Source organism: Sciurus vulgaris, assembly GCF_902686455.1.
Source record: "Sciurus vulgaris genome assembly, chromosome: 10".
NCBI lineage: Eukaryota > Metazoa > Chordata > Mammalia > Rodentia > Sciuridae > Sciurus > Sciurus vulgaris.
In genome coordinates, this window is record NC_136470.1 from 69,977,736 (window position 1) to 70,002,265 (window position 24,530).

The 24,530-nt window shown below is 37.5% G+C and overlaps 2 protein-coding genes across 2 annotated transcripts in view; one reads left to right on the plus strand and one right to left on the minus strand.

The window, feature by feature from the left end:
* COX17 (cytochrome c oxidase copper chaperone COX17) lies at positions 1-6,726 on the minus strand. Its single transcript, XM_079101526.1, has 3 exons — positions 6,523-6,726; positions 4,636-4,724; positions 1-124 (listed from the first exon to the last, which is right to left on the minus strand). The coding sequence occupies exons 1-2, from the start codon at positions 6,627-6,629 to the stop codon at positions 4,640-4,642; spliced, it is 192 nt and encodes a 63-aa protein (XP_078957652.1). The 5' UTR covers positions 6,630-6,726; the 3' UTR covers positions 1-124; positions 4,636-4,639.
* A 9,594-nt stretch (positions 6,727-16,320) lies between these two features.
* Positions 16,321-24,530, plus strand: part of CFAP91 (cilia and flagella associated protein 91) — a 72,190-nt gene continuing 63,980 nt past the window's right edge. The window contains exons 1-5 of the mRNA XM_079155371.1: positions 16,321-16,541; positions 19,945-20,021; positions 20,465-20,619; positions 21,779-21,862; positions 22,975-23,031. Coding sequence (XP_079011497.1) covers positions 16,421-16,541; positions 19,945-20,021; positions 20,465-20,619; positions 21,779-21,862; positions 22,975-23,031 — 494 coding nt within the window. The 5' untranslated portion in view covers positions 16,321-16,420. The remainder of the gene's footprint in view (positions 16,542-19,944; positions 20,022-20,464; positions 20,620-21,778; positions 21,863-22,974; positions 23,032-24,530) is intronic.

The window sequence follows — 24,530 nt, forward strand, 5'->3', positions numbered from 1 at the left end:
TTTTCCTTTTTTTTTTAATAAATTATAAATACTTTATCCATTTATCAAAGTTCATCAAAGAACTTTCAAGACTTATTTAATCTTCTTCATTCTTCAGGGATTATTCACTCACAGAGCAGGCCACCTACAGAAAAGATTTATTTCAAAAAGTCAGATTTCAAACACCAAGTCAGATCTATAGATTTAGGGAATTATGACCACTAAAAATGAATGCGTCAGTCAAGTATGACCAACTAATTGCCAAAATTATTCTAAACCAGTCATAAAATAAAGATCTACCTTATAAAGTTCTAGTTGAGCCTAACTAAAAACATCACTGAAAAATTCATTATATCACTTAATCTTTAGAAGCTTTTGTTGAGGTGAAAACAGTAACTTTCTTCTCCATATTCTCTTCCAAAAAAGGTTAGCATTTTATTTTTACAGATATTCAACGTAAGAGATCTGCAAACCCCTCTCTTTGCTGATATAAGAATGTTTGGAAAAGACCCACAAAGTGGAAAGCAGAAGGTCAGCTTAGTACACAAAGCACTTCCTGTGGAAAGTTACTTAATCCCAAGGGCAAAATAAGGGCAACCCTTCATAAATTCGCTTGGAAAGATCAAAAAGGGAGAGTAGCAGAGGACAGCGTTACTGAGGATACTGAGCATTATTAGGCTTCTCTCCATATAGCTCTCCCCACCTCCATTCCTAGTCCCTACCTCCCAGAAGACAGAGAATAATTCCAATAATTAAATCTTGCTGGACAACTCTCCAAGTCTAAAGTCTCATCTAATGGGTCCCTTCATTTGGTTTAGATAAGAAGATAAGCCTCAAGGAAGACACACACTATAAACTCTTTTCTAAAAAGCTAACAGAAGAATACATTTAAGGAAAGGTTTGACCAGGAAAAGTAACCAAAAATGAAGCCAACCATGGCACTGTTACCTCTTTGCTACTGATTACATACTGGAAGGGGCTTTCCCATAGAATCTTGGTTATATTTCTAAGTATAAAGTCCTGGACTGGAGAGGCCATCTTTCTCCTCTTGAAAATTTTAAGTCTTAATAAATATGTATTTTTAAAAATGTTTGAATGGTAGAAATAACTCTTTTTTTCTGGATTATCCCAGGTTCATATTTTCATATATAATCAGTTGCTTATTTGTGTATATGTAAAACTGACGTGTGTGTGTGTTTGTGTGTGTCTGTGTTACTGGAGATGGAACCTACAGCCTTGCCAAGTTAGGCAAATGCTCTACCAATGATCCACATCCTCAGCCCTAAAACTGGCATATTTGAACTGCCCAACTATTAAGTTCAGTTAAACTTAAATAATACTGAATGTCACCACTACTCAATACTGGTCCTTTTAATTTGATTGTAACCTCCAAACTGGGTTCTCCAGGTTTATTTTGATTTCTTAAGGCAGAAAGACACTAGCCATTCATTGTCTTACATTTCTACTCAGGTTTTAGATTTGTCTACTTTCTCTTTCTATATATGTTTTAAAAAAGCAGTCATAAGATGAAAAAATTATCTGGAATCACTATCATCATATCTATTTTGTCTTATAGTTTTCAAGTCTTTTGTTACTATTAAATCATCAGATCGCTTATATTTAGCATATTCCCTATTACTTTTTTTAAACTTAGGCCAGTGGTTGTTAGAGGACAGAACTCAAAAATCAGCTAAGAGTTTCTGAGTCAACAAAAGCAGTTCAGGACCCAGACCTGTGAATTTTGGAAAATATTCCTTCTGGTGATTGTAAGGTTTACCTCTGGGTAAGACCACTGGCTGAGTGTACCCTATTTTCATAGAAAATATACAAGAGGTGTAATAAACTTACCCCCAATCTACTGAGAAGGTACAATTAAGATCTATTTTATTTAGGAATAACATTAAAATTATTCCTAAGGTTTTTGAATTAAGAAACTTTCATTATCATTTCTGGAGTTTGCAAAATATTGTTTCTTTGAAACTATTCTCAGAAAAACACGGTCTAATTAGAGAAAGGGAAACCGATTTAGATAAGTTTATCTCAGAGCAATGCAGACCCTGCTGGATTTTACTCTACAGTCAATAGCCCAGTTACTGAGTTGTATGCATCAATGCATTTCAGCAATAGGTCTTTCTCATTAGCATTCATAATAAAGTTTTAAAATTGACAATTAAGATAATGTGCAATCCTAAAAATGAGTATGTTGGCAATAAAATCTTCTTAAGTGCAAGGAATGAAATATAAAGTGCCTGTAAATCAGAGAATATTATAAAAGATCTGGACTCTAGTTTTAATTCTACTACTATCTGCCCTTCACTTGAGCAAGTCTTTTTTGACTTCCCTGTGCCTTGATTCCTCCATGGAGGCTGGGGAAATAAAGACACCTGAGACCAAGAAGGACCCAAATATCTATTCCTCTTCCAAAAGTATTATTACACTGAAAATGAAATCATGACAGTTTGAAATCCTGGAAAAACCCCACATGGATTCAGACTGTTCTTCCAGTAACCAGTATTCAAAAATACATAACCAGGTCATACATTCAACAGATCTCACATGACTGTCTGCTATCCACAACTCCCCAGGTATGGGCTATTCTGTTTTGGTTCCCGTTTTATAATTAAGAAAACATATACATACATATATCATTTATTCATTGCAACAGTTCTACAAAGTAGTTTTGGTATGTACAGTTATCTCTGGATGACAAATGAGGAAACTAATATTTAGAAAGTTAAGAACCTATCCAAGACCACACGATCAGTTAAATATTATGTTTTCTTATAACCAAAGCTTTTGCATTTTCTTTAATTACACAAATCAAGAGCATAGCTACCACTCTTTCATTTGCCCACAAAATACAAAGAAAACTGATATCTTCCAGTTCTTCTGAACATATGCTACTTATAACAACAACTGTACAACCTCTATAGCTCACAAGAAATTCAAGAGAACTGTTGATGTTTCTAAAATGAGCATTTTTTTCAACTGTCCTGTTATAAAGGCAGGTTCAATACTAGCCAATAGCTTACACAACTGACTAGTAAAAGAGAATGTGAACAAGGAAGCCACATTCAAACATTGAGATTCTATGTCTTTAAAAGTAGTTAATAGGTATACTTTTTAAGAATACATTTTGTCCTAAATTTACTTATTTTATAAAATGATTCACTATGGGATTTCTTTGAATAATCATTGAATCTAAAAGCCTCTTGTGTACCATATATACACAATAATAGGTTTACTATACTATCTATAGACAAAAATATGGCTCAAATCCAGAGAGGATAAATATCTTGACAAAAGTTTAACATGGCTGAAGTGAAAAACATGTTAACATCAGGAGACATCATGAGAGCTTCAAAATGAAGCCTCAGGACTTTCAGTCTAGACTGTTTTCCACTCTACAGTCATACTTTTTATCAGCTAGCAGCAAGTTCCTTATCCCTCCTTTTTTATACCTCAAAGAGTTAAGACTGGTCATATGTGAAATTCCAAAGAGGCAACAAAGAAGTGAAAGAGAAAAAAGCCAGGCTCTCTATTACTATTAAGTTGGTATGTGGCTCGGACATTATCTCTCAGCTATCACTAAGAGGCTAAAAATGGCAGTGTGGTGTAGATGTTAGAGGAGGGGCACAAGAGAGAGAGAGTTGTCCTGGACCCCAAGGTTCCAGTTCTGATCCTGCTTAACCTACCTCAAGAGCCTTCTCATAACTACAAGTCTTAATTTCCTCATTATTCTCTATTAAGCACCTTCTATGTGCCAGACAGTGTTATAGGTGCTGGGGATATGGCAGTGAGTAGAAGAGAAAATTCCTGCTTAATATGCAAGTGATAGTGTTTAAGAAAAGAGTAGTCACTAGCCACATGTGGCTATTAAAATTTTTTAAAGCTAAAAATTTAGTTTCTTAATCTCTCTGGCCAAAATCCAAGAGCTCAATGGTCACATAAGGCTCATGGTTACCATAATAGAGAAGGCAGATATAGAACATTTCTGTCATTACAGAAAGTTCCTATTGGACAGAGCTGAGACAGAATGATGAGGAAGGGATGCTAGTTCACTTGAGGTGTTGAGGGAAAGACTTTCAAATAAAGAGACTTCTCAATAGACCTGAATAAAAAGGAGGGGTAAACAAAGAGCTTCCAAAAAGGAAATCATTTATTTGTGGTATTGCTGAATATTTCATTGAAATATTTAGAATCAAAGGTCTTCAATAAAAAGAAGGTCTGAGGCTTTAGTTTTATTAGAATATGCATGTTACAAAAGAAACAGCAACAATTCCATTTTCTTTTGCAGAAAGTAACGCGTCCATTTACTCAAGATCCATAGAAAAAAGAAATGGATAACATGTTCTGTTTACTTCATATAACTCAGAAAATGGAATATTTTGAACTTCCTACACCACAAGTGACTCTAATATAACTCTAAAAACTTTTGTGAAACCCTTTCTTGAAAGGTTCAGATTCCCCTTCTCAAATTCACCGAATACCTCTCAATTCATTAGTGTTATTTACATTCTACACCAGATAATGAAGTTATTTTTAGAGTGATACACACATGTTGTATTAACCAGATGAATTACCTTTCAGATAGAATACTGCCCAATGGCTGCTAAATCTGTAAGGTAATATACATATTTAAAGCAATATGCTCACCATTTCATATCTTAAATCCCAGGGCTCTCATGCATTCCTTGTGGGCCTCAATAAGATGTCCACAATGTTCTTCTCCTTTCTCAATGATGCTGTAAAATAAAATGTGATTGTTGTCTAACAGAGCAGGTATTAAGCACATGATAGTTATGCAGCAGAACATGAAAATGATGAAATGTGACTGGAATTTTTTTAAAAAGATTCCATTATACCAAACAGTTTTATTTTTATTTCATTTTGTTCTGCAACTACAAAACTATTCCACAGAACTAGTTTTTGGGGGGAATCTGATTAGGAGAAATAATTATGGATATCAAATGTCGCCTTTAGTTCATACCCAAGGAAGATCACTGCTCTTAAATGAAGGGCAGACTGAAGAGCTTACTTTTTCGCCTATCGTGACAGAGGAAGTAAATTTTCTGTTTCTACCCTATATTCAATCCCACCTAATTAATCTTCTAATAATCAGACACCCAGCAATATGAACAAAAAAAGTCTGTAGTCAGAAGCACCAAAATGAATCCCCCTTTTGATGGTGTAAGAACTTTTCACTGGTAAGATTCACAAAGTAAAGACTAGGACCACAAAGTTTTATTTCTAGGGCCCGAAAAATGTAATTTTAACACCTAATCAAGTTAAGCCAAATTCAATGACAAGAAATAACTGACTCCAGTCTACAGATATTTAAAGAGAAGCCACAGAAGTCTGAGGTGATCCATTTGAAAGGAAATTTAAAGAAGGAAACAGGGTTCTCTTCTATCAAAATCCTATTTTCCAATGCCCCAGGGTTGCCTGCAAATAGGAGAGACTACTTAGAATATTGAATTTCTTATGAAGTGATCGTCATTAGCATTCAATGACCATTTATGAATGTTACATAAACTGCGCTTATCACTTGATGTGACTTACATCATTAACCCTGGAGGCAGATAGGTTAGGCTCAATTAACAGACACATAAAGCAGACATGTTAATTTACTCAAGGTCACCAAGATGTATCCCAGGCTTTTTACTCATGGAACCTTTATCCAAAGGTTCCATTAGCACTTAATGTTACCACTAAAGCAATTTCAGCATCGGAATACAATCTATCAATTCCCCCTTTATAGTATTATTTGCAAAGTAATAGTATTAATAAAAGCTAAGCTCCTACACTCTTTATCAATTAAAATTATACTAGTATGTGAATTTTGTCAATTACAGTTTCTTTTCTTTTTTATGTCTACTCAACTTTGTTAGGACAAAAGGGACTACTAGGAGGTTCATATTAGCCTTATCTATGGACTCTTAATGATATCGGTTCTAACAGGCTATATAAAGTGTAATCAGAAAACAAAAATCGTTGGTAAACTGATAACCTAGATTATCTAGTCTGAATACTATAATGTCACCTACGTTGTAGACCAGTTGATTTTTAACTTTTGCTTGTTTAAAGTGGGAACTCTTCAGAACTGTAAGGCATGTACCCTGTGTCCTGCTCTTTACGTTTTGGAATTACCAGAAAAATTTTATTCTCCGTTTCTGCCAATCTACCATAGCCATTAGCACGTGATACAGCCATCACTGGCTTGTGTCTCCGTTATGTTTTAAAACCTTCTAAATGATGTAGCATCTTTAGGAATTTCTACATCTCCGAACCTAACGCAGTGCTTAACACGTAAGATGCTAAAAAAAGTCCTTTACAGGAAGGAATGAATAGGTGACGCGAGCCTCGGGCCAATTTGACCTTTGTCCTCTCCCGGGACAGAATTGCGGGCTCGGTACACAGGGCAGACCGCGAAACCTATAAAGTCCTCTCGCTCTCCAGAGTGCGGTAGAGCATGGGGAAGGCAGAGGCAGCGGAAGACGCGGGCCGCGTGGGCCGCCGCCCCCTCCCCGGCAGCGCACTGACCACGCATCGCGCGCCTTCTTGGTCTCCGGGCAGGCGCAGCAGGGCTTCAGCGGCTTCTTCTCCTGAGACTCAGATGGGGCCGGGCTCGCGGCCGCCAGAGTTGGCATCTTTCAAGTCGAAAGCAGCTACAGGCGTACCCAAGCTAATCTCTCCGGCCGTTTCGGATTCGTCCCCAGTCACTTCCGCAGTCTCCCTAAAGAGTACAGGAAGTCCTGCCTCCCGGCGTGGGGAGGGCGGTAAAAGGAGCGCGCCTGCGCAGGAGAGGCGAAATTAGGGTTTTCACCCGAGGGCGCAGCTCTAGCGCAGGCGTAGAGAGGCCGGCGTGAAGGTCACGGATGACGTAGGTCGACTTGGGTAGTAACTCGCAAAGGCAGATGACAGCGAGACCGCTGAGGGACTTCTCAACCTTTTTAGCCCCCCCAAAGTATCTAGACTGAAGCTAAGGTCGGTGAAATAACTTGTCCAAGCTAAACAAGAGAAACCACTAGTGAAAGCCAGTTCCATTGAGTATGGATATGTTTCCCATATTCCTTGCCTGGGCATTATCTGTCTTCTTGATCTGCCCACCCCGCCTGCTGCAGGCCTGTACTGTTTTTCACTGGCCTAGTTAAAAATGAGTAGCAGGACGTTTGAACAATCCAGTCCACTAGTGTTGGGGAAAACAAGTCTCCTCACCCGTTAAACCTCCTAAACACACATACAGACATTAAATCCTCAACTAATTTGCATTTAGATCCCCTCCTCCAACTGATTCCATTATGAGTCATTCAGCCCTATTAGTACACGGATTAATAATAGTGAAAAATACCCTTTTTTTTTTTTTTTTTGGCAATTCTTGTACTTAGGTAGTTAAGTAAACTAGTATATTATTTGCAACAAAATGAACATAATCATTTTTTTTTTCCTGCACAGAATTATTGGGAAAAGGGCATTAATTCATTTTTTTAAAGCAAGACATCAAGGCATTAAGAGTTGCTTCGTGATAGATTTTTGGGGGTACTCAAACTTGTATCACTTGACCAAAGTTTGTTTCTATATTTCAGAGATTTAGCTCTAAGAATCTATAAGATATGTCTGCAAGCCAGTGCTGTATAAAAGTAATTCTACATGTGTATTTTCAAAATTATTAAGACTATCCCCATTTGTCATCTGAAAACTTTTAATAAGCATAGTTTTCATTTCATGGTGAATTTATGTGTTTAGTAGAACAACATATTACCCTAATATTCTTCTAACTTCACTTTCATTGACTATTATCAATTCTTTGAACTATGTGTTCACATTGTTTAGAATCTTACTACCCAAATAGTGCTTCTTGGACTAGCAACATCATCATCACTTGGAAACAATGTGCAGTAAATGTGGCTCCACAAATCAATGGGGAAAAGAAAATAGGCTAACATTTGAAGAAAATTAAACACTAATAAAAAAGAAGGACTCCAAAGGCACTAAAGGCCCACACTGAAAAGTTAAACTAAAAAGTTCACATACATTGTGGAGAAGCATGTAATAATACCTAGCTGTGTGGGACAAACTTTACATTTCAAAAGCACAAATTGTAAATTTAAAAAAATGAAGTTAATTACACTAAAATAAAGGTTTGAAGTTTTATATAGGCCACTGTAGATAAAGTTAAATAAATGGCATATTGGGAGAAGATACTTGAAATATCTAAATATTTTAAATTTTAAATTTTTTATAAAGCTCACTTAGAATGTGTAATTAATTGAAGCAACATAATTTTCAGCCATAATAGTTTCCTTATAGGGCTGTTGAGTTTGTGAATTATCATTTAATCTCCTCAGCAGTTGAATTTATTATTTACATTTGCACCCACAAATCAAACAAATTGAGGTTCAGAAATGTACATGATTTGCTAAAGGTCACATAGGTTTTTAAGTGACCATCCTAAGGTTCAGTATCTTCTCCTTGTGTTCTAGTTATACTCCTACTTAATTTGTCTAAATGCAAGGTGTTTCTTATTTTAAAATTAATCACCGAACTATATTTATTTATGCTCCTGAATTTTTTTATATAATAAATGAATGAGGAAGGAAAAAGAGAGACATATCTAAAAGAATTTAAGGAGTTAAGATAATTGAGATAAGCTGTTGACACAGATACAGATTTTTAAAAACTAAATAGTTTTTCTGCAATTGTGAAAAAAAAGTTTCCCCTACTCTCCTTCCCTACATCAGTAGAAAGGATACTTGGCTGTGACAGTTCTCTTGGTGACTAGTACTGACAGGCACAGGGCAAAGAAATCTGCCCCACACTTCCTGTAGCTGCTATGCTCGAGACTGACAAACCCTTCATTTCCTTGTTAAGCACTGTGACCCTTACACTCTTTCAACAGCTGCTTCTTCAAGATGGAATAGTCTCCTATCCTTGAGAGAAAAGACTAAAGAATATTCTTTTCCAAAGTGAAATATTCAATCCTTTAAATCCAGCAATATATCTCTCCTCTTGTTTTATTTAATTAAATTAATCAATTTAGATACTGGAGGTTGAACCCAGAGATGCTTTACCATTGAACTATATCCCTAGCTCTTTTTATTATTATTATTATTTTTTTTATCTTGAGACAGTGCCTTGCTAAGTTGTGAGGCTGGCCTTAATCATGTGATCCTCCTGCCTTAGCCTCCCGAGTTGCTGGAATTATAGACATGCTGCTTTATACTCAGCTCTCCTCTTATTTTAGAATGGTATAGCTAACCAACACATATGTTTTACTTTTCCTTCTACCTTTTAATTTATGCATAAGTAAGTCTTAAGGCCAACTTTGAATTTTACATTTTCACTAAGTTTTGCTTTTCTCCCTCACACTAAGTGCCTGTAGACTGGTGAGATGACCTATTTTGGTATTGGAGGGAAAGTAGGAGTATAGAACATGAAATTTTCCTATTCCACCCCAAGAAAAATTTCAATAACTTACTCCCCCCCAAAAAAATAACAAATTTAAAGAGCTATTATTAGATATTAAATTGAGAGTAGAAGGCAAATGGAGACTAAATTAAAAAAGATCATTTGTTTTACAAAGGAAACCTTGAAGTTAGTTTATTAGTATCTTTTGTATTAAGTTCTTGTTTCTCAGTTCTGATTTTAACCAGCAATACTTTACTCTTTCAAATCTCTAGAACTCTTTGCTATTGCTATAATTGCTAAAGAAGTAGGCAACAAGCTTGAAATAGTGACTTGAGTGGACTTTTTCATAGCACAGTGAATATATTTATTGTGTGGTACTGAAATGGGGCTGATAGCCACAGATAGCACCAAACAGCCATTCCGTGGATGGGAAGACAGCCCTGGTAATGTAACAAGCAAGAATGAAGGGAATACTTTATAAAATTCTTCTATCATATAGGAATTTAACCATTTTTACATCTAACTAAACCAACTTAAGGGTAAGTTCTTATGGTTGGTGGAGAAGGAGTGACACCATATGTTGAGACAGAAGAATTACAAGACTTAAATTCTCATTTGCCTAGTTAATAGGTAGACTTATCACCTAACTTACAAAGCTAAGATAATTTTTGCGTAGTATTTACATATCTACCTTTGGGGAAAAAAACCTTTCCAATTTCCACAGGTAAATAAGTACCTGCTGCACAACATTCTCTATAACTTTTCAAGTGCCTGAAAATTTTGAAATTTTACTTGCCTGCTGCTTCCATGAATGCTAGTAGAAGCTATCAAACTACAGGGACACAGATAAAGGACAGTTTATTTCTTACAGCAGTAGCAGCAAAGTTCCAGTTCCCTAAGCCCTGATTCTGACAGGGTGATGTGAAAAAGGCCAAATAACTGGGCTGGATGGTATGCGCCTATAATCCCAGCAACTCAGGAGGCTGAGGCAAGAGGATTGCATGTTCAAGGCCGACCTCAGTAACTTGGTGAGGCCCTAAACAACTGAGGAAGACCCTGTCTCAAAATAAAAAGGGGTGGGAATGTAACTCAGTGGTAAAGCACCCCTGCCTTAAATCCCCAGTAACCCTGCTCCCTGCCCTGCCCCCAAAAAGGCCAAATAATAGCTGCATGCAAATTAGGTTGCATTATAGGAACACTTAAGTAACTCAGATATTTAATAACTGGCAGTACAATTTTCTGCCTTATCTCTTATCTTCTGTGGTTGTTTCCTACACAAAGGAACAAAGGTAGACCCCTGCCTCCTGCCTCACAAGATATGCAGGAACAAGAGCACCCGTGGAGAAACAGCATGACCAAGTATAACTTCAATATCAAAGTTTCTTTTAAACAAATAGACTAAATGACACAGAACCTAATTTCATGAAGATGGTATATTAGTCATTTACAGTTGTTACTACAATGTTTATTGTCTCCTGAAATTCATATATGAAGCACTGATCCCCAGTGCAATGGGGGCTTTGGGAAGCAATTAGGTCATAAGAATGGAATTCACATGAAGGAATTAATACACCAACAAGAGGGAAATAATCAGAGGGACCCTTACCTCCCTAACTCTGCCATGTAAGAACAAACCAAGAAGGCAGGCATCTCCAAGCCTGTAAGAGGACTAGAGCCCTCACCAGGAACAGAATTGAACTGCATCTTGATTTTAGACTTCCTAGACTCCAGAACTGTGAGAAACAAGTATCTTTCGTTTAAGCCATCAATCTATGGTATTTTTATTATAACAACCCAAGCAGACTAAGACAGCCATGTAATATTATTATCACAAACCTAGTGGTAATACGTATTTATCAGCTCACACTTTCTCTAAGTCAGGAGTCTGGGCTTAGCTTAAGTGACTATTCTGATTAGGGTCTTATAAGATTTCATTTAAGACTGTTGGAGAAGGTAGTTTCATCTAAGATTCTAGTGGGTAAAAATATGCTTCCAGTCTCACTCATTTTTTTGGCAGAATTTATTTTCTTGTTATTATAGGACCGAGGGCTTTTGCTTCTTGAGAGCTATCAGTTGGAGGTCACCTCAGCACCTAGAGACCACCTGTAAAGTTGTCCAACATGTTTACTTACAGCAAGGGAGAGAAAGAGAAACCCAGCAAAATGGGTTTTTGTAAGCAAATCACATAAGAATGTATATTCCATCACATCTGGCATAGTCTGTTGGTTAAAATTAGTCACAATATTCAAGGAATGGGTATCAAATCAGAACACGAACACCAGGAGGATAGACCCTGGGGGCTACCATAGGATCCTGTCTACCACAGTTGATAGGTAGAGATACACCCAAATAGACTATATGGAACTTACCCACAAATGAAGAGAAGTTGGTAAACTATACAAAAATGAAATCAAATGCCTTTTTGCCTTTGATTCCTAGTTGGACATAATTTCCCCATTTTCATACTTGAGAATCCACAAACCAAAAACCAGAACAAAGTCCAACAAAGCACCTTAACACTAAGCAAAATCAAATGCTACTTTACAAAAACCAAACTGTAAATTAAAACAATTTAAATTAAAATAATTTCTCATAATGAGCCAGTTTAAACTGGAAATATTATTTTTAAATATGAGTTGTTTATTCTTTCTGAATGAATCTACATATTTTCTAAAATTACCATAAGGAGGGCATGTGTCTTGACTATGTATATGAGTGTATGGATTATAATTTTAACTTTACTTCTATTCTTTACTCCTACATTTGTCCCTTGAATGCTTATAGACTTTAAGATGAATATCAGATACTAGCCCTTGGTAACAGGATATTTAAGATGTGCAACAACAGAAATGGAGGAACTGGAAAGATGGTTGGATTTAGGAAAGAATGGTATCCAACACTCATTAGGCACTTCTATCTACCATATTCTGTTCTAAATCCTTTGTAGGTATTATCTCCTATAATCTTCCCTGGTATTCTTGCTATGTATCCCCATTTTAGTGAAGAGGAAACTAATGTACATGGATATTATATGATTGCCCAAGGTCATATGAACTTTAAGTTTCAGAACCACAATTCAACCTAGGAAGTTGAATTCTAACACCAGGAACGCCACTAGTTCAGTTAATCAGAGTCTCTGCAGTATGAAGAAAATGTTACAATTTTACTCAGGATGAATTGAATTTGACTAGTTGATGCTTGGTCATTTGAGAAGAAATGTCCTAAAGATTGTGGAGGTATGAAATCAGAAGTTGACCCTACCTGCAGGACTGCAACGGGAACCTGGAGGGGGGAGCGGGGATTGGGAAAGACAAGAGACACGCGAAATGGAGACAAGACAAAAGCCTGATCGAGTCTCGTTTATTAGGGGAATAAACCCAGTTAATATAAAGTACAAAAACCAATCAGGGGAAGGCGCATGAAGGCAAGACTAGCCCACGTGCCAGAGCTCAAATAAGGAAGTGTACTTGGCCAGTCGTGAAGCACCACGCAATCCAGTCTGATACACCTGGTATTGTCTGACAGTGCGCAGGAGAGGCATGCCCCACCAGCATCTGGCAGGCGCCATTTTAGCTCAACATGTGGCGAGGTGGGGGCCTAGCCTGCCGGCTCCGGACAAGAAGTGAGATAGAAATGAGGGTCAGTGTTGGCAGGCAGATAACTAGATGAATAGTCAAGTAGACCAATTCATTCAAATGGTTTCTTTCTTCAGCACCTGCTTTATGCTAGGTGGTGACCTAAAAACTATGGATGGTTGATGATGAACAGGACATTTGGAATATCTGATCCTACAGGACTGACATTCTAGGGGGAGGAGATAAATAATAAATTTCAGTGCTATAAAGTGTCAAGGTAATAGTGTCTTCAGATGTGTTTGTGGAAGAGGCTGGCTATTGTCTACTTCTGATAATTTATCAGATCAAGTGAAAAAAGTGTCTCTGAGGAGATGGCATTTTAACTAACCTCCAATGATGAGGAACCTGCCATGAGAACATGGCAGAAAGGGGCCAGCAGGAATGAGGAGCATTCTGAGAAAAAGGAACAGCAAGTAGGGGTCCCTGAGAAATGTAGTAGTACCCACAGACAGAAAAATATAATACCTTTATGCCACTGTATTTTCTTTGTTTCTCTGTCTCCTTTCTCCACCATCCAATGAACTGTACAAATTATCTCAGAATCTTCAACACCATATTATTTAGTAGACACACAGTGAATTCGTTTAATAAATTGATGGATTTATGCATTTAGCAATCATTTTATTAAGCCTTCATTCACATACCAGGTACTTCAGAGATACAAAAATTACCATGTGAAGGCCTGTGTCCTCAATGAATTCAAAGATGTGGGGAGTAGGGGCTGGAAATGTGGCTCAGTGGTGGAGCACTTGCCTGTCATGTGTGAGGTCCTGGGTTTGATTCTCAGCATTGCATAAAAATAAACATATAAATAAAAGGCCCTGGACAACTAAAAAAAAAAAAAAAGAAATTAAAAAAAGATGTGGGCAGTAGAGTTGGAAACAATTAAAATGCAAAGTGGTCAATGCTATTAGTTACAGTAAAGCCTTAGAGGAAAAAATGAGCTGGATGCTGTGGCACATACCAATAGTTCCCAGCAACTTGGGAAGCTGAGGCAGGAAGATCACAAGTTTAAGGCCAGCCTAGGAAATTTAGCAAGACCCTGTCTCAAAAGACAGTAAAAAGGATTGGGGATGTAGCTCAGTAGTATAACTCTCCTGGGTTCATTCCCCAGCACTGTAAGGAAAAAAGAAGAAAAAAAAAAAAAACCAGACACCAGACAGACACTTTACTCTTATGTGGGGGGAATAATTTGGGGAAACTGCATCTTCAAGATTAATATAGTTGGGGGATGTTAAAGAAAAAAATTGTTAAAATACAGGAAGGCAGAGTGTATTCAGTACCACTGTGACAGGTTTAAGAACCACTGCAACAGGGTCTTGCAGTGGGGCAAAGAGATCGTGCTCAATTTCAGTTGTGAATACAGCAAAGTCAAGTGAGAATTAATAGCCAAGGAGCAGGGCAGGCATCTGTGGATGGAAAACTGCTAAGAGGGAACATCAAGGAGGATTCTGTCTAAACCAGTTTACCAGAATTTTTGCCGAAAACAGGCCATGATGTTCAAAGTCACCTGGGGAATGGTGGAGGGTGAGGAACCGAGTCAGATATGGATGGTGATCAGAAAGTGAGGATGAGGGTGAGGGAAGAAAGATCTTGCCAAACTGACTTAGTAGGACTCTTTTCTAAAGCTGGATTTTACAAGAAAGTTCACAGATCGGCCTAAGACAAGGTTCAGGACTATGCCCCAAAGTTTAGCCAAGCAAAGACTCTTAGGGGCATAAATTAAGAAAAGGCATTTTAGGCAAAAGGATCAGCTTGAGCAAATGTTCGAAGGTGACAAAGTACACCTGATTTGTCAAACCCCAAGAAGTCTAGAAGTAGATACAGTGAGTGAAAACCAATAGTATGTAAAGAAAGAAGAGTAGCAGTCAACAAGCTTAGTCAAGAAGTAACTATGAGTCACAACAAAGAAACAAACAAAAACACAAAGAAGCCACCCTAAGGAGTGCCACTAGCCTAACGGGATGATTTTAGCATCATAAAGAATCATCATCATAATGGATTAAGACAACGGATATGTAAAATGCATGCATTCATAATGATGCTAAACAAACAAAAAACTTTGTGGTTAACATTGAACTTTGATAGAGTATTGACTCATTTCTCTGAATTTGATACTTAAGAGACATAAACTCCAACATTTATCCAGTCTGTCCTCTATAAGCTCTGTTTCAACCCAAAGAGTTGGTTTGAGAAAGTTCTTTTTATGGAAGAATCCCTAAGATAGAGGATCTTTGAGAGTACTAGCAATGAACTGTTATAAACCAAAAGACTAAATATAGACACCAAAAACAACGTGAGGACTTTCTGAATCTTGAATAGAACTAACTATAAATGACATCTTGGACTCAAGATGGGAAATTCGAATACATAGTATAAAATTACACGAAGGAATTAAGTGTTCATCTTATTAGATATAATAATGGAAGTTAAACATTTTTAAAAGTCCGCATCACTTTTGGGATACAGATGAAACTTTAAGAATAAAATAGTATGTCTGAGATTTAAAAAGGAGGGAAAGATGAAACTAGACTGGGAAAATGAGAATAAATGTTGATTCTGGGTAAAGTTATTTTATTAAAAGTGGGCTCACTTTTTACTATCTTTAAGTTTTGCTATTATAAATAGTTTTTAGAAGTAGAGCGAAGGCCTGCAGCCCTTCCTCGCTGATCTAATGTCCAGGGCTGAGTAAGGGGCAGCAGTCTGAGGATTAAGTTACTGTCGGATGCGCATGGGACTACTGTGCCAAGTCCCAACACTGGGGAGCTTGAATTCCTCATCTCACAAGTCCCCTGGAAAGGGACTTTCTGAAATGAAAGCACCCAACTATTCTAGAAGGTTCTGAGACTTTCCAGGGATTTCCGAAAGAGATTACAGGCTATAACTGGCAAATCGCTGTTAGAATGGCCTTTTCCTCAGCTTCCGGCGTCGACCCTGCGTGGGAGGCTAAAAAGCTGCGGGCCGCCTCTAGCAAGCTCACTGACTGGGATTGAGGCTGTCCCCTCCCACCGCTTCCCTCCCCGCTCTTCCTTTCCTCCTTTAGTTTTCCTCTCCTAACCCGCCTCCGGGCTCCTCACGCCCGTTCCTCTCTGGCGCCTCTCCTCGCCCCGCCCCGCCCCGCATCCTCGCCTGGCCCCTCCCCTCTAGTGCCTCGCCCCGCCCCGCATCCTCGCATGGCCCCACCCCCCTAGTGCCTCGCCCCGCCCCGCATCCTCGCATGGCCCCTCCCCTCTAGCTCCTCGCCCTGCATCCTCGCCTGGTACCACCCCTCCAGCGCCTCGCCCCGCCCCTGATCCCCGCGCGCCCTTGGAGTGAGGGGAGGTTACCATAGCTACGGTGCACACAGAGACTAGACCTTCCTAGCTTGTCCAGGCTGGCGGGAGGAAAGAGGCAGCACCATGAGCCACGTAGTGACCATCCAGAAGCCCCCGGCTGACCCTCAAGTATCTCAGCAACAGGGTTGCGAGAAGTCGAGGGCCAGGGGCTACTCCTCCAATCGAACGTACGATTTCCTTTATGGTAAGACTGCCCCAGACCCCGCTCGTGGGCTGTCGACTCTTAGGCCAGGTTGGCCTTGCAGTTGGTAGGACCTTGCCAGGGGCATGGAGAACGAAAGACGAACCTCTGGATAGACTCTCTGTCCGAGGTTGTCCATTGTTAGGCGGGGGCAGCATCCTTCAGGTGGCCACAAACTCTGGTGCGCTATGACTCACAGAGCACTGCGCGGTGCCACCTTTCTCCTTATCTCCCTCCTCAGATAATTTGCTCAGACCTGAGCTGTCTTCCCGAAGCCTAGTTCTGGCGGGTGTCCAGAAAAGTATGGAGCGATTTGCGGACTTGGGTATTCATGCATATAACGTTCCCGCGTTCAAACTGCATGCAACCCCAGCTAAAATGATCTTCCCGCTCTCATTCGCTGGGCAGCTCCAAATTTTGCATTGTAGGTAAAGAGATTGCAGATTATCTCACTTTTGATTTTAGCGGTTTTTTTTTTTTTTAATTAAACTTTTTCTTATCCATTTAAACATTGTTTAAGAACCAGGTTCCTCCAGGGCTAATAAAGTTCCAGTTTATTTTAATTCCCCGATTTTCCACTTGTGTTCTAACTCTTTTGGACCTTAAATTTCTGTTCTATACATTTTTGTAGCCTTCTCAAGTCTATTTCAGGATGGGACGTATGCTAGGTACTTCATAAACGTTAATTGAATTACTGAATTTACTGTTAGGTTTGTTACAAAAGTTAAAACATGATTTTTTCCAGTTTTGCCCTCAGTAGCTCCAGCCTTTGGCATGAATCTAGCATATTTCCAAACACGCGGCGTTGCCTTTGGGATTCCCAGAGTTGTCTTTGAATGGTAACCTGTAGGGTACCCATTTACTGGATAGGAGCTGTGTAATGATTGCTTACATATTTTAGCCCGTGACTTTCTTCATTCTCTCTTGGTTTCCTCTTATGAAATAAATCTAGTAACGTCCTGTAGACATATCACTATGTTGCTTTCAAAGGTAATTTACAAAGGAAGATAAACATGTTCCATAAAGATGAAGGATTATTAAGCTTATTGTTTGTTTTATCTCTAAATGTCTCTTTTGTAGAGAGATTGCTAAGTGTTTTCATATCCCTTGGAAATCCATTTATAATAGGTCAAGTAAAAGTTTGTGTTGTAACAGTAAAACGGACAGTCTCATGCAAGAGCAAAGTATAATCAGAACAGTCTAGAACCTGGACAGGAAAAGTAAATACTAATATGCCATTTTCTCCTGCTTTCTTTCTTTGACCTTATGGTCTTTTACCCTATCAGCATTGCCAGATTTAGCAAATAAAAATAGAAGATGCATAGCTAAATTGGAATTTCAAGAATAACATATAATATTTTAGTATAAATTTTCCATCTCATGCAATATTTGAGACTTATTTGTATTAAAGAATTATTAATTGCTTATTTGAAATTCAGATTTAGCTGGCAACTCTAGCTCTCTGTATTTTATCTGGCATGTGCATCCTTTCCATGTATGTGCTTCCTTTTTCCATCTGACAGCCACTTTTGTGTGGATTTCTCTTACTAGGACAGGGTTTGGCATAGTACTCTAAATGACCGCTTGATCCTAAAGCTCACCAAGGATTGTATAGAGTCGAGTCTTCATTTATCTTAACTGAAGACTTAAATGAGAAATAAGATTGATGCTGACCAACCAGTAAGTTTGTTGACTTTGGGTCTGGTTTCCATCTGATAGAAAAAAACTGGGAAGGTAGGTATGGGGGTCGGTGATACAAATATGAACACCTCCAAGCTCCTTAACTGTTACCTAAGAAGCCCTGTGGGATCTAGCCTCTTGGTAATTTCCCTCACTTTTTACCTACTGTTCTTTCCATCATTCTGCTTCATTCATTCTGGTCTCTGTCATTCTCCAACATATCAGTCATGCTTTCATCCTAGGGCCTTTCATCTAGCATTTTCTCTCTTAGAATGCACTTCCTCCAAATATCCATATAGCAAACTCCCTCACCTTCAATTTCCTTACATGTTATGTTCTCAATGGAATTTTCAAATTTAAAATTGCAACCCAGTCTACCTTACTCTGATCTTCTCTTTTTAAAAATGGCACTTTTGTTATCCTCCAAATCTAACGTATTACATAATTCCTCATTTATTATGTTTGTTGTTTAATATGTTTCCCATGAAGTTAGATTTTAAAAATCTTTTTGTTGATGGATGTAGTCCAAGCACCTAGGACATAGCCCATCAAAACACATTTGTTGTATGAAGGGAAATGGGAGCCTGAGGTCCTTGAGGATTTTCAGTCTTGATGGAAATATCAGATGACTACATCCAGCAAGTTGTTCTTGTTGGGTAACCACAGAGTTGTTAGGTTTTAAGAATTGACTCATATTACCCAAATTCAAAACAGACTTACTTCTAAAGTCACAATACCAGTTTATTCTATGAAGAAATATATGTCATCCAGTTGCTAGGGTATTATTTCCCCAGAGATAAATCTACTTGGGAAATCAAGTGTCTCTCTGAAGGCTGCTTATGAGTTCAGTGTCAAATTGGTTCATTTTAATGGATGATATAATCAATCACTAGTACGCTTCATCATTAAAGATATACCTAACAAGTAAGTTCTTATAATAGCAGGTTAATCTTCTATTGAACTTCAGAGTGATAACTTAGGCCCATTATCAGTGTACAGTACTTGTAAACTTAAGGAGTGCATTCTGAAGCTAGATGGTCTTATTTGAGGTTGATAGTTCCTTACCATGTCTACCAATTCTGAGGCACCATATTTGCCTCTTCTCAGTACACTGAATATAAAAAAAGTATCTAAATTTAATGTTTCTTTCACTTGTAACTGGGCATAGTGCTTATGTATGTATAACATCTTCCCTCTTGAAGTATTTTCCGGACTACCTGGACCCAGAAAGAAGTTTGTTCATAGGAAAGAAGAGAGCTTTTTAGGATATTGTGCTTGTAAAAATGCTCTGCTTTATTTTTGCATTCCAATTTCATAAACTGACTTGGACTACACAGGAAAGAAATGGATCTAACAAATTCTCACTGGTAGATAGGATTGAATAATAGGGCCATTAACTGTTACAGAGTTAGGCAATATCTAAACTTTCTAATTTGTTTTCCAATTGAGAAATTACAAGCAGCCATGGTGTAACATACCTATAGTCCCAGCTACTTGGTAGGCTAAGACAGGAGGATGGTTTGAGCCCAGGAGTTCAGGGCTAGTCTGGGCAACATAATGAGAACTCCATCTCAAAAAAAAAAAAAAAAAAAAAAAAAAAAAAAAAAAAAAAAAAAAAAGAAAGAAAGAAAGAAAGAAAAAAAGAAATTATGTTGCTTTGTTAGTATTCTCACCCAGGAGAATATATTTTCTATTCCTTATGGTACTTTATTATTTTTTTCCTCAGATCCATTGTTTATTGTGTCAAGTGAGAAAGACCACATGCGGGCAAATATTCAAACCACCCTGATTCGGAGCCGACTGGTATGTCTAATTCATCTACTAAGGCAACCTAATGAATCTGAACTATCTAGCATGGCTAACCACTTTAATTAGATTGACTAATCATCAGATCTCCACTGAATTTTCAGGTCTGCAGAAGTTGCTTTGCTATTTTTGTCCAGGGGCAAGGCATCTTGATTCTTGTGAATACAAGAGCCATTCGTTAATTTATTTCAGTTGAGCAAATGCAAGTAGTCTGAAAGCATATGCAGTATGAACTAATTCTAGCCCTGCCACATAAACGGCCATTGTCATCAATTTTCTGGGCATCTTTTTAGCAATAGTCTATTGCATTTACCAACAATTCTTTCCCCAATATTCATTGTGTACCATTTTTAGAAAGTTTACAATATAATTAAAATGCTTTAAAAATCTGATGGTGTAATTGTGTCCTTTTTCTCCCTTCTTGCCTTTCCTAACATTAGAAAAAAGTTCCCAGATTTAGAACCATGTTCAGCAACCTAATTCATTATCCAAGATATTCTCAGTATTGGAGCAAGTCCGATCCTGTTCCAGCATTCATCAGTCGAGAATGGAGGGGACTTGAGCAGCACAAAGAAGTCCTCTGGCAGCTTTCCACGTAAGTGTCAGTGGCTCCAGCTCCTAAGAATACTTGTGTGTTTTTATTTTTTAAAATTTTGATGTATTTACTCTGCATTACTTAAAAATGTATGGTTGTAATGTTTACCTGGGCCAAATTATCTTGTTAAAACCTTTTTTTCTTTTTTTTCAAAAAAAAAAAAGAAAAAGCTTGTTTAAGGAGCAAGGGTTGTACATTTATTGGTTAGAAGTTCTCAGAAGGTTGACATGAAAAAAATATATATGTAAATCACTAACCTACAAATTATTATTTGTGAGCAACCTTCTTATGGGAATATCTTGATACTGATTTTTTTTCAGAGAAATGTTAAATTGTGTGTGTGTGTGTGTGTGTGTGTGTGTGTTTCATGGTGATAGAACTTAGGGCCTTACATGTGCTAGGCAAGCATTCTACCACTGAGCTACATGCCTGAAAAATGTGAAATTCTTAACTAAAGCATATTCAATTCCTAGATTTGGGGAGAGAATGCTTTAAATTAAGTCACTGGGAATGTCAGAATATCTCAGGGAACTGGGGAGCTTGCTGGGGCTAATGACCCCTGAAGCCCAAGTACACGGTAGTTTCTGAAATCATAGCTTGTTTGTCTTTTGCAGGGAAAGACTGGTATGCCTTCTGAGAATTACCTGAAGTTTGGTAGGAATATATGTACAGTCATTGAAAACTTTCCACCAAAGATAGGAATGACTGAGTTTTTGTTACTTTGATCCATCTTGGAAATTGCAAGTGCTCTTTTCTGCTAGTGTCTAAAATATTTTTTGGAGACTTACAGCCAAAACACCTTACTCTTGAAATCATTGCTTTTCTTAGAATGACTTACAAGTTCATATTTAGTAAATTAACAAATAATGCTTCTGGAATTTTGTTATCCTCATGTGCTTTTAATTAAAAGTGGGTGTTTTTATATGCAGGATTTCACAAATATACCAATTTCCAAACCCTTACTCCCTGTTACTAAGTCCTTGTTTTCTGGCTTACAGGAAATAATCATGGATAGTCTAAAATCTAGGACAGTTAAGTGCATGATACAAAGACTTCCCTGTCACTATGAAATACTCATACTCTATAGATGTAGAAATGTTAAGTAGAAATTATAGGTGGAAATAATACACTTGAATAATATTTTCCTGCTTCCTTTTAGAATGGGCACTTCTTTTCAGATACCTAAAGAAATTATCGAAGATCCTGATGTTACTGGAAAGAATCGCTATAAGTACTTTGACAGGTACAAAGTAATGGTTAATGAACATTTAAGGCTTGACATTGTTAGAAAATCCCTTTACAATAATGATAGCAGCTGCCATTTTAAGTTCATGCAGTACACCAGGCACCACTTTAAGTGCTTTACATACATGTTGTCTAATCTTTACAGCAGAAATGTAGCATAAGATACATATTACCTCCATTTTACCAATAATGAAGCTGAAACTGAGAGGAGAAACAAATTACTCAAAGTCAATGAGCTAGCTAGCTTGTGACAGAGCTGAGAGTCCAACTAAGCCTGCCTAACTTTAGAGGTACTAATTGCAACTAAGATTGTATATTTGCAAGCAAAATGAAGTCATCAACTGAAGACGGCAGAGATACCGTGAAATTGTAGAGCAGGGAAAATTGTTTAAGAAGTATTCAAATGGTCAACGTTTGCTGTCTGTATGAACATTGCCAAAACCGACACAGTAAAAAGAATCACTTTATTTCATCTGAGACCAATGTCATGTAATAATTATATACCCTAATTAAAATGAGATGGGAATTTTCCTGTAGGTGTTATGTAGGTTAAAAAAACAGTCTTGGTACCACATCTGCATAAGCTTCTTTGAGAAAGTAAACTTCTAATCCATGTTATTATTTATGAGCAGCTGCCTTATGGAACTTTTCTGATGCTGACTTTTTCAGAGAAATGTTAACTTCTTAACTCAAGCATATTCAATTCCTAGACTTTTTTGGGAGGAAAGGGGGATGCTTTACTAAGTCATTGGGATTTTCAAAATGTCCCAGGGAACTCAAGAACTTGCTGGGGCTAATGGCAGACTGAAGCTCAAGTAGAGAGCATTTTCTAAAATCGTGGCTTGTTTGCCATTGCAGAGAAGATACTGGCGTGCCTTCTGAGAATGTACATTCATTGGCTGTGCTCTACAGCTACTGAGTCTGCTGGGCCAGACCAGAGAATGTGCATTTTAAATGTGAACCTTCTTCCTTCCCTCGTGATTTTATATATGCCAAAGTTTGAGTATTATTCTTACAGGGATATTCAAAGATTTTAAGAAACAGATATTAAAATTAGAAGAAATGCAAAATGCAAAATTCCCACACATCTGTTTTCCTTTTTCCTCCCAGGCCCTTCCTTCCCTTTTATCAACATATGCCACTCAATGTTGTTTTTGCAGCAACCAAGTAAGTGACCATTATTTCAAAACTCTCGTTTGATTTGTTATTTACTTCAGTGTTTGCTGTTAGAAGATAGTTCTCTAAATCAATATTTTTCAAACTGCAAATCATGAACATTGGAAAGTGTGGAATTTTCTAGTGGGTCATGAGAAGCATTTAAAAAATAAACAACAGAATAGAAAATAAAGTATCAGACATATTAAGGAGAGTTGTTCTTTGCTATACCTTTTAAGATAGATATATGCGTGTTTTTATGTATATAATGATATATAAAAATATATATAAAACGTATTTCTTATTATGAGTTGTTGTCTTAGTCCATTTAAGTACTATAATAAAATACCACAGAATGGGTATTTTATACATAATAGAAATTTATTTCTCATAGTTTTGAACACTGGGGTGGGGTCCAAGATCAAAGCACTAGCATTTAGTGTCTGGTGAGGACTTGCTCTGTTCTTACTTGGCTGGAGGAGCAAATGCTATGTTCTCACACTATGAAAGGTGGAAGGACAAAAAGGACCTTAACGTTAATTACCTCCCACTCTTTTGTAAGGTACCAGATCCACTCATGAGGACTCATCATTTCCAAAACAGACCCCACTTGTCAATATTATTAAAATGGGAATTGAGTTTCAACATGAAGTTTGGATGAGACGTATATTCAAACCATAGCAGTTATGATTAAGAGAAAAAAAAGTTGAAAATTCTTTAAATGTCCTCTTTTGCTTCCCTGAAACACACACTTATTTGATGATGATTCTTCAACATTTTATCAGGAAAACTAATAAATTAAAGAATTTTTTGGAATCCTAGAATTTTATATTTTAATAATCATTTAACCTATACAAGGCAATGTGATATACCAAGATAAGTAAAATATAGTTTTTCTTGCACAAAGAATTGAACCACAGTGAGAGGAGTAAAATTCAAGGGCTGAATCTGGGACAGATATCTTTAATAATTTAGGGTCAAGCAGCAGTTTAGGGAGAGCACTACACTGAAAATCTACCTTTTGCTATACTTTTTCCTGTGTTAACATACCTTATTATTTCTCTGTGATGAAAAAGAAAGTATATTCATGATATGTTCAGGAAAAGATGCCTTTTTTTTAGATTTCAAATTCTGAATAGAAAAGTGTTTAGGACTAGGCTTCAAGCATACATTTAAAGGATGTAGTTATTCTTAATGTGAATAAGACATATGTTATAAAATATCTATAATCCTCAAAATAAATGCCAAATAGGATCCTACTTCTCCCTTGATTTTTTTTTTTTTTTTTTTTTTTAAAGACTGTGAGATAGAGAATAGATTCTCTGCTCTTCCCAGATGGAGCAACTTTGTCAGGTGCCAGCTTATCAGGGAGAGATGCATTCTTGTATGAAATGCTTTGTGTGAGCAAAGGGGGAGCTATGAGATGGGTAGATCCCTATAGATCCCTCTGGCAATATTTTAGAAGCAGACTCATGGACCTTCTACTTTGGAGGTCATAATTGCCTCTCATA

Excerpts from the sequence above, each read along its gene's own strand:
- COX17 (XM_079101526.1), bottom strand. The coding sequence starts at position 6,629 with ATGCCAACTCTGGCGGCCGCGAGCCCGGCCCCATCTGAGTCTCAGGAG. Across the intron at positions 4,725-6,522 it reads AAGAAGGCGCGCGATGCGTG|CATCATTGAGAAAGGAGAAG; the intron begins GTCAGTGCGCTG and ends TTTATTTTACAG.